Here is a 15388-nt window from a genome sequence, read left to right on the forward strand (position 1 = left end):
TCTTCGCAGGAGTCGTCTGGCTCGGCGAAGAAAGTGTCCCTAGCCCCCGCCAGCCAGGGAGTTTGTCCTCCGTCCCCTGGGTCCTCTAGCTCCAGGAGACCAGGTATGAGAGAGTCAATCTCTCTATCTGTCCCTCGGTCGGGCAGCCCCCAAGCCTTTTTGGCTCCGCCCGCCCTTATGCTAGGAGGCTCGTACCCTCACGGCGGCTCCCTGAGCGCTACGGCGTCCGGGTCGAGTGCCGTAGGTGGGTATGCGGCCCCGGCATCCTCTGAGCAATGGGCTGGCTCGCGCCCGAGCGGCCACTCCTCGACGGCACCAGTTGCGGTCGGGTTGAGTGCCCCGGGCGTAGGCGCTGCTCAGGCGTCCTCCCCGTGTGCGGTCGACCTCAATGGTTCCACGGCTCGACCGTCGGAAGGCCTCCCGTCCGTCCAGGACGGTAGAGCGACCCCGACAGCAGCCATGGTCCACCGGTCAACCGCTCGGATCCCTTACGCTCGGCCCCTGGCCAGAGCGTGTTTCGGGATCCCTCCTCTGCCCTAGCTGCTCCCTCGATGGTTGAGCATCCGAGATCCCAGAGCAGTCAATGCTCGGCATCTCAGGCTGAGGCACTGTCAACGCTCATCTCATCACTTTCGGACCCGTCGGCGTTAGACCGCATGAACCAACTCATTGGTTTGTTAGGCAAAGATCCCGGTCAGGTGCCCTCGGCGGTAACCCGACCAGTGGGTCCAGGTTTGCCTTCAACAGGTCCGGATCCGCAGTCCGATGCGATTAGCATAGAGGCTAGCTATGATGAGCTTTCAGATGGCTCTCAGAGTCAGACGGAGGTAGAGTCTTTTCGGGATTTTTCGACCTCCCCAGGGCTGACAGAGAGGGCTCTGATATCCCCGTTGGGGTTCATCGCGACCCCGTCAGTCATTCAGCGCCTTTCTCGGTCTCCCTCGGAGCTTCCCAACAACCCTCTTCGGTCGGTATTCCCTTGCAGAGCCAAGCACTTTGGCCAGACACGTTCACCGTGGCCGACCAACAGGGTCGATCCTACTCTCTCTCGCGTTTGGTCCCAGGCCCCTCGTCGTTTCCTCCACCAGTGAGTATGACCCAGTCCTTCCTTCCGTCAGGCTCACAGGCTCAGATTCCACACCTTCCCCGAGCTTAGCTGGCTCGACGTTCGCTGCAGAAACTCAAGGTTTCTCCTTACATTCGACCGCAGAGCGGTCAGGCCGCCTCGGTCCAGAGCGTGGCCCCAATCAGGAGCGATCTCGGTGGGGAGGGGTTCCTCAGCCGACCCGGCTCCACCTGGACGGTACCAGTGGAGTTATGATCAGTGTCGAGGCTGGGGGACCCTTATTCATTCCCAGCACCGACTCAAGGCTCCGAGGAGGACCAGTTGCGGAGAGGCTCCTTACTCCTAAGGTCTCGGCTCCCTTTTCGCAGCCGTCCTATCGGACGCTAAGATGCGACTGGAGTTCGAGACACCTCCGCAACTGGCTTCCGACTTAGGATATGCGGCAAAGCCAGCTAAGCCCCCAAGTCAATGCCCTTCATCCCCTTATCGCGTGACATCAAGGCACTCACCACGGCCGTACAGGATAAGGGTGAGGTAGACCGCCGCCCGTGGCTGGCACGGGCGTTCCCCCACGTTACAGAGGATGTGGCGTTCTTAGAAACCCCCCTCTGTCCGGAGGCGGCCTATCGCCAGATGGAGCGGGATAAGGGGACCAAGTGTCGCCCGGAGAGCTCCCTCCCCTCAGGAGTTGACCAAAGGCGCCCCACAAGGTGCCTCCCTGGGATAAAGCCCGGGATGAGGAGCTACGGTCCCTGGAGTCTCTCGCCAGAGACGGGCTCCGCATTTCCAATGTCCAACAGCTCGTCAGCGCTCATCTAGCACGGAGCTTGCTGGACAAGGAAAGGTCCTTGTCTCCTGAGGCGACACTGAGGGCGGTACATGTGCTGGCTGACCTCAATCATCTCTCAGCGGAGCATTTCGCTCGGATTTCAACTCGGTCTGTCCTGGCGCGCCGAGCCTTGGTCGCCCAGGCGCTCAACTTCTCGGACAAAAGAGAGTTGAGGTCTGCTCCGTTTGGTACTGATCTATTCGGCGGGGCCTTTCCCAGGCTGACCGAAGATGAACGTACCAGACGGAAGGCGGCTAAGGAGGCCAGCCAACCAAAGGCACCGGCCACATCAGCGCCCAAGCGGTTTCGGTCCAAAGGTCAGACAGCCAACCCGACCTATATCCAGGTGCCCCAGCAGCAGCAGCTGGTTGCTCAGCAATTTCAGCAGCAGCAGCAGCAGTATCCTTCCCTCTTGCAACCGTTATTTCCGCCAGCCACCCATGCCCCATCTGGCCCCGTGCGAGGTGCAAGAGGCGGCAGGCGGAATCACAACCGCAATCGCAGTCGCAAGGGAGGGCGAGGCAAGAGTGACGGTGCCGGTCGTAACGACCCGTCCGCCTATGGCGGACGCGGTCGGGGACGCCGGTTCTGACGCCCTTCCGGGACCCGACCGCCCGCTCCCAGTGGGTGGTCGTCTCCTGGCATTTGCCAGGGCTTGGCGGGGGGTGACCGCAGACCGATGGGTCCTAGAGACAGTGTCTCTAGGCTACCAGATCGAGTTCACCTCCCGTCCTCCTCGGTTCCGGGGGTTCGAGTCACCCCGTCACCGCTGGATCCCTTACAGAGGGAGGCCTTGGTGGGGGAGATCGAAGCTCTCCTAACAAAGAGAGCCATCACACCTCTCCCCAGGGCCTTCCGTACAGGCCATTACTCCACGTTCTTCCTTACCACAAAGAAATCCGGGGAGTGGCGCCCAATCCTCAACTTGAAGCCCCTGAATGCCTACATCAAGGCCCCACGTTTCCGGATGGAGACGCTGCGGGCGGTGTTATCTGTCCTTCAGCCAGGCTGGTGGGGAGTCACCCTAGATCTGAAAGATGCATACCTCCACGTACCAATCTGCGAGTCAGACCAGAAATGGCTTCGCTTCGTGTTCGACGGTACCGCCTTTCAGTTCCGGGTCCTCCCGTTTGGCCTCTCCACGGCCCCCGGACCTTCACTCGACTGGTCAAGTCGGTGGCAGAGTTTCTCCGGAGGAAGGGGATCACGATCTTCGTCTACCTAGACGACTGGTTGTTGGTAGCCCCCTCTCCGCAGTGTCTGCGCCAGGATGTTCAGGGGGTGTGCAGGCTGGTAGAGTCCCTGGGGTTTATCATAAACCACCAGAAGTCTTTTCTCTCCCCATCTCAGTCGCCTCAGTTCCTAGGGGCGACTATAGACTTCGCCAGGGGCCGGGTTTCTCCTATAGACTCGAGGATCGCCGACGTTCGGCTCTGCGCTCTGCAGATCGGGCAGGCAGCATCGGTCCAGGCTCGGTCGTGGCTTCGCCTTCTAGGGCTGATGGCCAGCCTCATAGATCTGGTTCCAGGCTGCCGGCTACGCACGAGGAAGATACAGTTGTACTTCCTCGGACGGTATCGAGCGTGGCGCCATCCTTTGAGCCTCAGGATTCCGGTCCTCGGCATCTCCTCCCCTGCCTCTCCTGGTGGATAGGTCAGCCGAGTGTTCAGATAGGCGTTCCATTCCCGAAACCCCGCCCTTCCCACGTCCTTACCACGGATGCATCCAAGTCAGGGTGGGGAGCCCACTTTCAGGGCGTCAGGCTCTCCGGGCGTTGGTCGAGGACTCAAGCTCGGAGACACATCAATCTCCTCGAGCTGTGGGCCATTTTCCTCGCCCTCCGCCAGTTGGGTCTACGGATTCACGGCCTGTTCATCCTGGTCAGATGCGACAGCATGACAGTTGTGTCCTACATCAACAGGGAGGGGGCACCAGAAGTCCCAGCCTTTGCAAGGAGACGGTGTCCCTCCTCCTGTGGTGTCTACGGAGGATATTTCCTCCGTGCGGAGCATCTGGCCGGGGTAGACAACACCCTGGCCGATTCACTGTCCCGAGGGGGGCTTCAGTCATCCACGCGCCTGGCCCAGAGGGGAGCGTCAGTAGAGTGGCATCTTCATCCAGCAGTCTGCCGTTCCATCTTCCAGAGGTTAGATCGCCCGCATGTCGACCTGTTCGCGTCTCATCGGAACCACCAACTTCCGACCTACTTCTCCTGGGGCCAAGACCCCCAGGCGATAGGCAGAGACGCCATGCGGGAGAGCTGGGAGGGCGTATTCGGTTACGCCTTCCCTCCCATTGCTCTGATCCCTCGGGTGCTGGAGAAGGTAGCCCGCTCTCCAGGCTGTATTCTCCTTCTAGTCGCTCCTCTCTGGCCCAAGCAGTGGTGGTTCCCCGCCTCCTGGACCTCCTAGTGGGGAGCCAGTCAGCCTTCCTCGCCGTGGGAATCTTCTGTCCGTTCCGTCACGCCAGCAGGTTCAGATGGGAGTGATCAACAACCTCCATCTGACTGTTTGGCGTATTTCCGCCAGTCATACCAGGCGGCGGGACTTTCTGAGTCGGCTGCCGCGCTCGCTGCAAAGGCAAGGCGACAGTCGACTCGACAGACTTACGATTCGCGACTTCGCCGGTTCTACAGGTGGTGTGCCGGTCGAGAAATCGCCCCCCATTTTGCCCCTGTAGGCGAAGTCGCGGACTTCCTTACAGAAGTTTTCCACGGCGGCTGTATGCCTCGGACTGCCCAAGCGTACAGGACGGCCATAGCAGCGGTCCATCATGGCTTTGGGGAGGCATGACTGTCTCCTCTAGTCCAGCCCTCTCCGCCCTCATTAAGGGCATGTTCTCGGAGTGGCCCCCGGTCCGTTCCCTGGTTCCGGAGTGGGACCTCCCGTTGGTGTTGCGATATCTAGCCGAATCCTTCGAGCCCATGGAGGACCTCTCGCTGCAGGACCTGACACTAAAGACAGTGTTCTTAGTGGCAGTGGCCTGCGGTCGGCGTTGTTCTGATATTCATGCTCTGTCGATCGACGAGCACCATTTACGCTTTACCAACCGGGGTGTCTCCATCCTGCCTAGGACCGGTTTCTTGGCCAAGAACCAGACCATGTCATTTACTCCTTCCCGGTGTTCCTCCCTGATCTGGTCCTGGTCGCAGGACAGGCGGAGAAAACCGTCATGTCCCGTTAGGGCCCTTAGATCGTACTTAAAGCGTACCGAGAAGATCAGGGGGGAAATCAGGCAGCTTTTCATTACATCGGCCAGGCCATTTAGGCCGGCCGCTAGGAGCACTATCAGCCACTGGGTTGCCTCCGTCATCCGTTGCGCCCACCAAAAACATCACGAACGGATGACGGGTCCTCAGACACAGTCACAGTCACAGGTCAGGTGTCACGACATTCGATCTCAAGCAGCATCTTGGGCTTTCCACTCTGGGGTGTCCCTGAGGGAGGTGCTCGACGCAGCAGGCTGGAAGAGCCCCACCACCTTCCAGTCGACCTACCTCAAGGACGTCCTCGCAAGTCATTCAGCTGTAGGTACTTCAGCACTGCTTGCAGGCCGCCAGGGATCGGATCGAGGACGTTAGGTGAGTCTTGGGTTGGGTGGTTTTTTGTTGTGGTTGAGCGGAGTTTGCACTGTGTGCCCTCCTTACCTCTCACGACTTTCTTCCACCTCCTTGCTCTCAGTGGTATTCTGTGCATAGATCAGGTCGTGGGAGGTAAGTAGAGGGTGCGCAGTGTATTCCCTCTCAGAAGTGAAAGGGACATACACAAGCGCACGATACTTACCTCCCACGACCTGAGCCCTTCCCGCGTTTTATGCGTTCCACCCCTCAAGAAAGTCATACGTTCTCACACGTAGAGGGTCGCAAGAAACGTGTGTTGGTGAGGGCGATATCTCGTTAGTGTTGGGCGACACCAACACCTGGGCGTTGTCATCCCCGTTCTTCCGGGGTGCCAAAACCTTTTCTGTGGTACAGGGGTTTCTTGTGGTCCCAAACTTCGTTTTGTGCATAGATCAGGTCGTGGGAGGTAAGTATCGTGCGCTTGTGTATGTCCCTCTCACTTCTGAGAGGGGATTCCGAACTTACCGAGGGCGAGCTACGACCGTATGTTGTTAATTCCGAATATACCGAGGGCGAGCTACGACCGTATGTTCTTAATTCTGAAGTTACTGAGGATGAGCTACGACCGTATGCTGTTGATTCCGAACGTACCGAGGACGAGCTTCGACCGTATGCTCTTCCGAGTTTTGACCCTAACCCCGCCTCATAGAAAAGGACCTATATGAATATAGACCCAGAGCTTATTATGAGTGGGTAGGAAAATATTTTCATTATATTCTTTAAAGCCATATTATAACATTTGCTGAGGAAGACGCCCTCACTGAATTTTTAAAATTCCTTTTTTTACACGATTAAATTGTACTTTATTAAACCAATATACCCTGCAAAAATCAAGACTCTAAGTGCTGTAGTTTTGTCAAAATCCGTGATTTTGAATTAAAGGCTGATTCAGCGCTTTATTATTACGATGGAATTATTAGTCGAACGCATACACGATGTTCATAACACACAGTACGTCACGGCGTGCGGGACGGTGATATACACAACAAAGGGTCGTACCACAACATGACCGAAGGAGTGGTACGTATTGGCGATTTATGTGCGCTGGTAGTAAATTCCAATTTTCTTTGCTTTGCCGTAGTTGTTCGGCTCAAAAATAAAAGGGATATATCTGACAGTAAAAGCTAACATATTATGGCAAAGAAATGCTAATCTATTTTGTTTGAAAATGTTATAATATTGCTTTAAGGGCTGGGGTATGAACGTTTGGACAGTATTTATTTTGGGACATTAGAGCACATCAGACATATCGAATTGCATTCTGAATACGAAGAATGTCATTCTGATATCAAATAATTTTGATTTTTGAAATTCGCAATTTAATACACATTTTATGGCAAATCATTAAAATTGATATTTTTGATATTTAACAGTACTTGAAGTAAACTTTATAAATCTGATGATTTATACTTAAAGTGTATGTAGGTGGGATGAAAAGCCGACGATCAATTGAAAATTTTGACCTTTCGTATTGAAGATATGGATTTTTTTTCCCAAAACACCAAAAAAATTAGGTCTTTTGGGAAAAAATCCATATCTTCAATATGAAAGGTCAAATTTTCAATTGACAGTCGGCTTTTTCCTCCCTGCTACATATACTTTAAGAATATATCATTAGATTTATATAATTTACTTCGAGGCCTGATATTCTCAAAATGTGAAAAATATCAAATTTGTATAATTTGTCATAAAATTTGTATTATATTGTGATTTTCAAAAATGTAAATTATTTGATATCAGAAAGACATGCTTCGTATTCAGAATGCAATTCGATAGGTCTGAGGTGCTCTCATGTCCCACAAAAAATACTTCATAACACCCTGTAACACTTAACACTCTAGAACTCCATGTAGCACCCAGGAACATTTCGGAATACCTCGCAACACTTTGAACACCCCGGAACACTTCAGTATAGCAGAGAACACATCAGAACGCCCAGAACACTTAAGAACATTGGAACACTCTGGATAACCATGGAACACTTTGGAACACCCCGGTACATTTAAGAAAACTTTCGATCACTGAGAACATCTAGCAACACTTTGGAACAACATGGAACAATTCAGAACACCCCAAAACACTTTGGAACAACCTCGAATACTTTGCAATGCCGTGAAGCATTTTGAAACACCTCAGGAGAGACCGAAACGCTTCGGAACGCACTGGAACACCCGGTAATGGAACACATCAGAACACCCCAAAACACGTTGGAACAACCTCGAATACTTTGCAATGCCGCGGAGCACTTTGAAAGACCTCAGGACATCTCGAAACGCTTCGGAACACCACAGAACGCACTGAAACACATGAAAACAGCACATAATACTCCGAAACACGCTGCAACAACCTGTAATACTTCTGAACATTCCGAAACACCATGGAACACTCCTGAATGCTTTGGAACACTTCAATCCATCCCAGAACGCCCTGAAACACTTCAGAACATCCCGGAACACTTTGAAACACTCCGGAATACCATGGAAGATTTTAAATTACACTGGAATACTTTGAAAAACCCTGGAACGCTTTGAAACACTTCAGAACACCCATAAACACTCTGGAACTCTTCAGTACAACTCATAACACTCCGAAATGCCCACGAACACTTCAGAACACATCATAACACTTTAGAACACCCCAGACCACTTCCAAACACATTAACACTTCGGAAAGTTTCCGAACACCCAATATTATGGAACACTGCAGTACAACCGAAAACAAGTTGGAACTCCCCAGAACACATCAGAACACCCCTGACACATTGGAACACCTCGGATGGCTTTGAAACTCCCTGAAACACCCAGGAATATTTTGGAATACCTCGCAATACTTTGAACATCTGGAACACTTCTGAATAACTCAGAACACATTGGAACGCCCCAGAACACTGAAGAATACAATTGAACACTCTGGAATACCACGGAACACTGTGGAATACCCCGGGACATTTTATAACACTTTGGAACATCCAGAGCATCCCGGAACACCCCAAAACACTTTGGAAAAACCTGGTATACTTTGAAATGCCGTCGAGCACTTTGAAACACCTCGGAACAACCAGTAACACTTCGGAATACACCAGAATACTCCGGAACAGTTTGCAACAACCAGTAACACTTCTGAACAATCCGAAACACAATAGAAGACCCCGGAATACTTTGGAGCATCCAGAACACTCTTGAACGCTTTGGAACACGTCGATACACCCCGAAACACTTCAGAACAATTCAGAACACCATGGACCAATTCGGAACACCAAAACACCTTGAAACACATGGGAACACTTCATAACACCCCAGAACGTTTTGAAACATTCCGGAACATATTGAAAAATCGTTTTAGAACACCCTAGACCTACTCCCTGAAACACCTAGGAACAACCAGGAATTCCACGCTTCACTTTAAACACCCGGAACGCTTCAGTATAACTCAGAACACACAGACCCTAGAATACTTAAGAACATTCCTGAACGCCTTGGAACACCCCGAAACGCTTTGAAACACTTCAATAATCCTGAAACATCCTCGAGCTCACCGAAACTTTTCGGAATACCTCGCGGAATACATCGGAACATTTTTTAATACTCTAGAAGACACCTGAACACCTCAGTACAACCTCAAACACTTTAATACACCCCAAAACGCTTTAAACCTCAGAACACCTTACAGCTCCCCGAAACACCCAGGAACATTTCGAAATACTTCTGAATAATAAAGAACACCCAAAACACTACAGAACACAGAACGCCCAGGAACACACTGTAATACTTTGGAAAAACGGGAAACCCATGGAACACTTTGAAACATCCTGGAACTCTTCTGAACACTCCAACACTACGGAACACGCTACAGCACGCCAGAACTACCCAGAATACTTCGAAACACCCTGGAGCACTTTGGAACACCCCAGAAAGGTTTGAAGCACTTTGGAATACCCCACAACATCTGGAAACTCCCGAGAACACTTTGGAACACCAGAACACGCCGTAAGACTTTGGAACACCCCGTAACACTTTTGTAACACCATTTAACCCTTTTGGAACACTCCAGAACACCCCAGAATGCTTTGAAATACTTCAGACCCCCGGAACTCCCCGAAACATTCAGGAACATTTCAGAATACCTGGGAACACCCAAACACTGCAAAACACCATGGAAATTCTTCAAAACGCCACAGACACTTCAGAACACCCCGTTACACTTTGGAACACCAGAACACGTCGCAAGACGACTTTGGAATACCCTGTAACACTTTGTAACACCATGTAACGCTTTTGGAACACTCCAGAACACCCAGAATGTTTTGAAATATTTCAGACCCCCCCCTTCCGGAACTCCCTGAAACACTCAGGAACATTTCAGAATACCTGAAATTACTTTACAACACCCAAAAACACTTCAAAACACCTCCGAACATCTTGGGACGCTTCGGAACACCCAAGCACCGCAAAACACCATGGAAATTCTTCAAAACGCCACAGACACTTCAGAACACCTCGTTACACTTTGGAACTACATAGAACGGTTTGAAACACTTCGGAACACCCTGGAACTCCCCCAAAACACCCAGAAACATTTTGGAATACCTCAGAACATTTGGAAACACCCCAGAATCTTGGAGCACCTCCGGACCCTTCTGAACATCCTGGAACGTTTCTGAATACCCCAGCACTACGGAACACTCCAGAATACCCTGAAGCACTTTGAAACAACCCAGAACACTTCATCCAAAGAACACTCTGCAACATTTTGGAACACTTCAAAACATCTGCAATACTTCGGAACACATTATGAAACACCCCAGAACACTCTGAGACTCTTTAGAACACCTTGGAACATTTCGGAACACCCCGACACTATAGAACACCCCAATACTACATAACAACCCGGCACACTTTGAAACACGCCCGAACAACCCGTAACACTTCAGAACAACCCAGAATACTTCGGAACGCCCCGGAACACCAAAAAATACCTCGAAACACTCAGAACACCCTGGTCCATTTCTGCACAACCTGGAACACTTTGTTTTTGTTCTTTATTAGAGCAAATCTCATCTTGTTAATATTATTGTTGATTTCAGCTCCTACTTAGTGATTATCAAGAGACGCCTTGAAAATGTGAGTAAACCGTGTCTAATCGAAGCATCACACAATCCTTTATACTGTCATTTACTAGCTGGAAAATAGGATTGAAATCGTGGACATGTAAGTAAATTACTTAGCTTTATAACTACAATTTCAAACTATATCTTGATGCAATTAAAACTGCTCATTTGAGCAATCCAGGAAAAATGTATTTTCAAGCAAAAACTGCACGACAAAATACATGTAATTGTGTATCCTTGAGCAAATTGGGTAAAAGGTGTTTTTGGCCTTACGCAACTTCTTGATCTGAGATCGTAACACCACAAAGGACAAGTTCTGCGAACTTGGTGAGAATTAAAATTTAGGGGGTGGGGTAAAAACATATTTTAATCTGATGTTACTAGGATATGTAGCGCGAAAACTTCAATTTCAGACTATTTAGCCCTAAATGAGGGTGAATTTTGCAAATTGATAGGCCACTTTTTTTACCCTATGGTGGCCCAAAACAGTGTTTTTCGGGCTAAAAAGGAAGATGCACAGGGCAATTCTTGCTTTATTTTTTCTATTAGGATCTTTAGGGGGGATGTGCTTGGTCCTGTATGGTCACTTTAGTTTTCTTAAACCTATGTGGCTTTATTTTCTTGTCATTCTCTTCTGGCATCTTTTTGGACCATTCACCACAAAAAATCTCCTGCCATAAACATCCAAGATATAACACTTTATTCTGATTTTGAAATGTTTTGGCAAGATGAAGAAAAATTTAAACCACTTTAAAGCCAATCTGAATATTTTTGTGATGTTGACCCATGTGGAGTTCATATCTCACAGATAGGTAAAACTATACTTTTCATAAATTCTTATGCTCAGAGGAATACTTTGAATTTAGCCCCTCTATAAACTTTGGTGACATTTTCCTGCCATCTTGGAAAGAAATTAATTTGGCCCCTAATTATAGACCAAATTTGTTACTTGAGCTACATCTGTGACAATTTGTGTGCTTTTCACCCAAAATGCATGATAGATTTGGTATGCTGCACCATTCTGCCGCACTATTATTTTTGTCTCATCTACTTTTTAAATGCATGATCTAAACGTGATTGATTTTTTTTCTTTTCAGAAAGGAGTATTTTCATCAAGTCGCCACTTGTAAAGCAGATTTCTCTGAAGAAAAGGTTACCATGGTTACACAGAATCATTGCAGCATCAGCCTAGCATTTTTCAAGAATGAAGAACACTGTGAGAGAGTAGTCATTTGAATAACTCTATTACTTTCTATATATTATGGAACTAAACATATAGCATAGTTTGTGTGCTTATTCACAAGTTTGTTTCTATCGAAAAGGTATTTCAGTCTTTAGTTGTAGTATTGGTATAATTCTTTTAGTTGGTGATTACAATTAAATCAGTTTTACAAAAAACAGAGCCTTTTGCTTAGTTCCGTAAGACTTTTGTTTAAGCATATTTGGAGCCTTTATAAGTTTTATAACTCTTTAGTACTGCTAAATTGTATATTTAAGAGGCTTTTATAAGAATATTTAGAGGCATTTTAACTGTTTAGAAGCATTTTAACTGTTTAGTATATACTACTGTAAGTGGTATTCAAGTTTGTCAGCTTCCTTGTTACTTACTTTTATTTTATGTACGAAATATCTTTGCCAAGAACTGCTAATACCCACAACTTCTAACCTATTTGGTTTTTTAATAGGATCCAGTTTGTATCCATTGTTCTCTTTACTCAAATACCTGAGACCAATTTGTTCTTTTTATTGTCAAGTGACATTATCACACCTAACAACATAAACATACGCTACAATTTCATAAGTCATCAGAACATTCACACTTGGAAATATTTCTTATTCATGTATAAGGAACAGGACTACCCTTAACATCGTATATATACCTAAGTCTTCCAAAGTTTTTTCAGATTGGATTGGATTTCCCATTCTCCTAGTGTTTTTTTTTTCACTTCATTGCTTGAAGTAGCACAAAATTCTTCTTCCTCAAAGATGGCAGTAGACAATGAGGAAGATATCGATAGCCTTATCAATTGTGGTATATGCCGGTCAGAAATGGAACAGCCCAAGGCACTTACATGCTTGCACACATTTTGTTTCAAGTGCCTCAAAAACGTTAAACACCCAACTGACCAAATCACCTGTCCTTTATGCCAAGAAGATACTCTTCTACCAAAAGGAGGAGTCGATGAACTTCAAAATAACTTCTTCATCAATCAGCTGAAAGAAAGAAAAGCCATTCGTGGAACAGGAGAGTTCAAGATGCTTTGCAAATGCTGTAAAAAAGACAAGGTCAATGTTGCCAGATGTGTGGACTGCTGTGGATTTATTTGTCAAGACTGTGCTGACTTACACAAGACTATAGATCCACTCAGTAATCATAAAGTATATACCATTGACGAATTGAGATCAGGAGAAGTAGACATCAGCAAAGTATGGAAAGAACAACGTTGTCACAATCATAAAAATCAAATTCTGATGTTTTTCTGCAAGACATGCGGCATTCCGATATGCATGGCCTGTGGTTTGTACAAACACTCACGACCTGAGCATGATTTTATAGAAATGGAACCTGCAGCTGAAGATCACAAGAAAGAGATGAAAGGATTGTTGGCAAGCTGCAGAGATGTTGCTAAAAGAGTTGATACAGCAATAAAACAAGATGACAAAGTGAAAACTAATTTAGAATCGGCAATGGATAAAGCCAGCAAGGATCTTTTAAGCGCCAAAGAAAAGGCCAAGGAGGATTTCTTAAAGCTCCTAGAAGATAATTATCGTGCAAACTCTGAAAAACTGCAAAAGATTGCTACAGAAAGAAACACCAATATTGACAGCAGCAAGACAAATTTGAGCAATCTTCAAGCCAAATTAAACAATGCAATGGCGATGACCAATCAGGTGCTGACTGCAGGATCCATGCATGATGTGACTTCCAACTACACAAAATTCACTTCTATACTCGGGAAGCTGAAAGAGGAACAAGTGAATTCTACTTCAGATGATGTCAGTTTTCTTCAGTTTTCATCTGACCAATCGGGACAAGTGTTGAAACCATTGGGTTACATCAAGGAGGAAACATCTACATGACAGTTACAGAAAGAAATTGGGAAAGATGGTGAAGGAAAGTTGAGGTGGGGTCTCGGTGTAGCTATTGCCTCAAACGGAGACATAGCAGTTGCCGATTTCTTTGCAGCAAAAGTGAAAGTGTATCGGAGTGATGGTCAATATAAACTAAGTCTTGACACTAAACAGGGATTACAGGGATGTAAGACATCTGATCCATGGGATGTAGCTGTTAGTCCAAACCAATTCTATGTTACTGACTTGACTGGTATGGTGAAGATTTACAGTCTTGAAGGTCAATACCTGAAGCAATTTCCTGTCATGTCTCCAGATGGTACATCATCTGATACTGATGACTCGGAACTAACTGGTCTTGCTATAGATAATGATGGCCACCTGTTAGTAGGAAATTACACCAAGAAATACATCAGCAAATGCAAACAAGGTGGCACACATATCTCTACAATCAAGGTTGATATAGACCCAGATTTCATTGCAGTCACACCGATGGGAAGAACTGTTGTCAGTCCAGGTACATCCAACGCAGGTGTGTATGTATTGGATCAGACTGGTAAGCATATACACACCATCAAAGCACCAAAGGATGCCAAGTCATGGCATCCAGAGGGTGTCTGTTGTAGTGATGATGGTGTCATCTACATAGCTAGCCGTGATTCAGAAAACCAAGGTGGAATCTATAGCTTTACAGAAGATGGGGAATACCTGGGATGTGTTACAACTGATGTGACCTGGGCAAATGGCCTTGCATATACCTATGATGATGGGGATGATAAACTGGTGGTAACCCAGTACAATGGGCCAGCAAAAGTATTTACTTTCAAATGATTATACCCAATGCATTGAGATCTGGCATATTGGATTAAATATGCTATTGTTATTGGAAGCTCAAAGATATACGTCTATATAATTGATTGGGCTTAAAAGTTTGTCTCAGATGACCACAGCATAGCCATATCATGACAAAAACTGACTACATTTGTAACCATAAAACATGTAAAAAGAAATCCCGGCGTATGGATCCCAGATACATCATAAGATTCCCCCCCCCCTTTTTTCAGCTGTGACCTTGTCTTGTAGCTATTGAACTATATTTAACTAGATGAGGTGATTCTCAAACACTTCTCGCAAGTTTTCGTCATAAATTAGGCCGCTCAAATTTGATAATATGATCAAGATATGGCACTTTTGGTCCAAATATGATTGCAGCAGCGCTTGAACTTTTCTGGAAGGCCAGTTTAATTTGTCCCAACTGATCGACCTGACTTTGAAGAGGGAGTATTTCTCTAAGCCATAAAACATTTGGAGTCTACACAAAATTTTAAACTTTTGTCACATGACCTCAAAATTTGCTTATTTACACATTCCATTACTGGATTGTTACTCATTTTCAACCAAAACAAGTTTATTGATGTACTATTTGCATATTTTTTGGCACGAATAAACCTAAACACGTAACTAAGTAAGTAATTCCATCTTGTTATGACAATTCATTGTCACTAGAGGGTGATAGTCAATATAGTCCAGCCACATGGTGAAGAAAAGCACATTTGAAGAAAAGCATGAAATTTGGCAGTAGAGTTTGATGTGCTGAAAGATTATGAAGATGAGGCATTTTCCAATTGTGGTATTGCAATATGACATTTCAAAATAAAATACGGTTCACTTTTTACAATAAAAGGAGTTGGTGGT

The 15388-nt window shown here is 47.0% G+C and overlaps 1 protein-coding gene across 1 annotated transcript; it reads left to right on the plus strand.

Moving 5' to 3' along the window:
• Nucleotides 1-12607: 12607 nt before the first annotated feature.
• On the plus strand, nt 12608-14524 carry LOC140138217 (E3 ubiquitin-protein ligase TRIM71-like). The gene is made up of 2 exons (XM_072160132.1): nt 12608-13618; nt 13706-14524. Exons 1-2 carry the CDS (start codon nt 12608-12610, stop codon nt 14522-14524), a joined length of 1830 nt encoding a protein of 609 aa, XP_072016233.1.
• The last annotated feature ends 864 nt before the right edge of the window (nt 14525-15388 follow it).

The sequence above is a fragment of the Amphiura filiformis genome, chromosome 17, assembly GCF_039555335.1.
Source record: "Amphiura filiformis chromosome 17, Afil_fr2py, whole genome shotgun sequence".
Classification (NCBI taxonomy): domain Eukaryota; kingdom Metazoa; phylum Echinodermata; class Ophiuroidea; order Amphilepidida; family Amphiuridae; genus Amphiura; species Amphiura filiformis.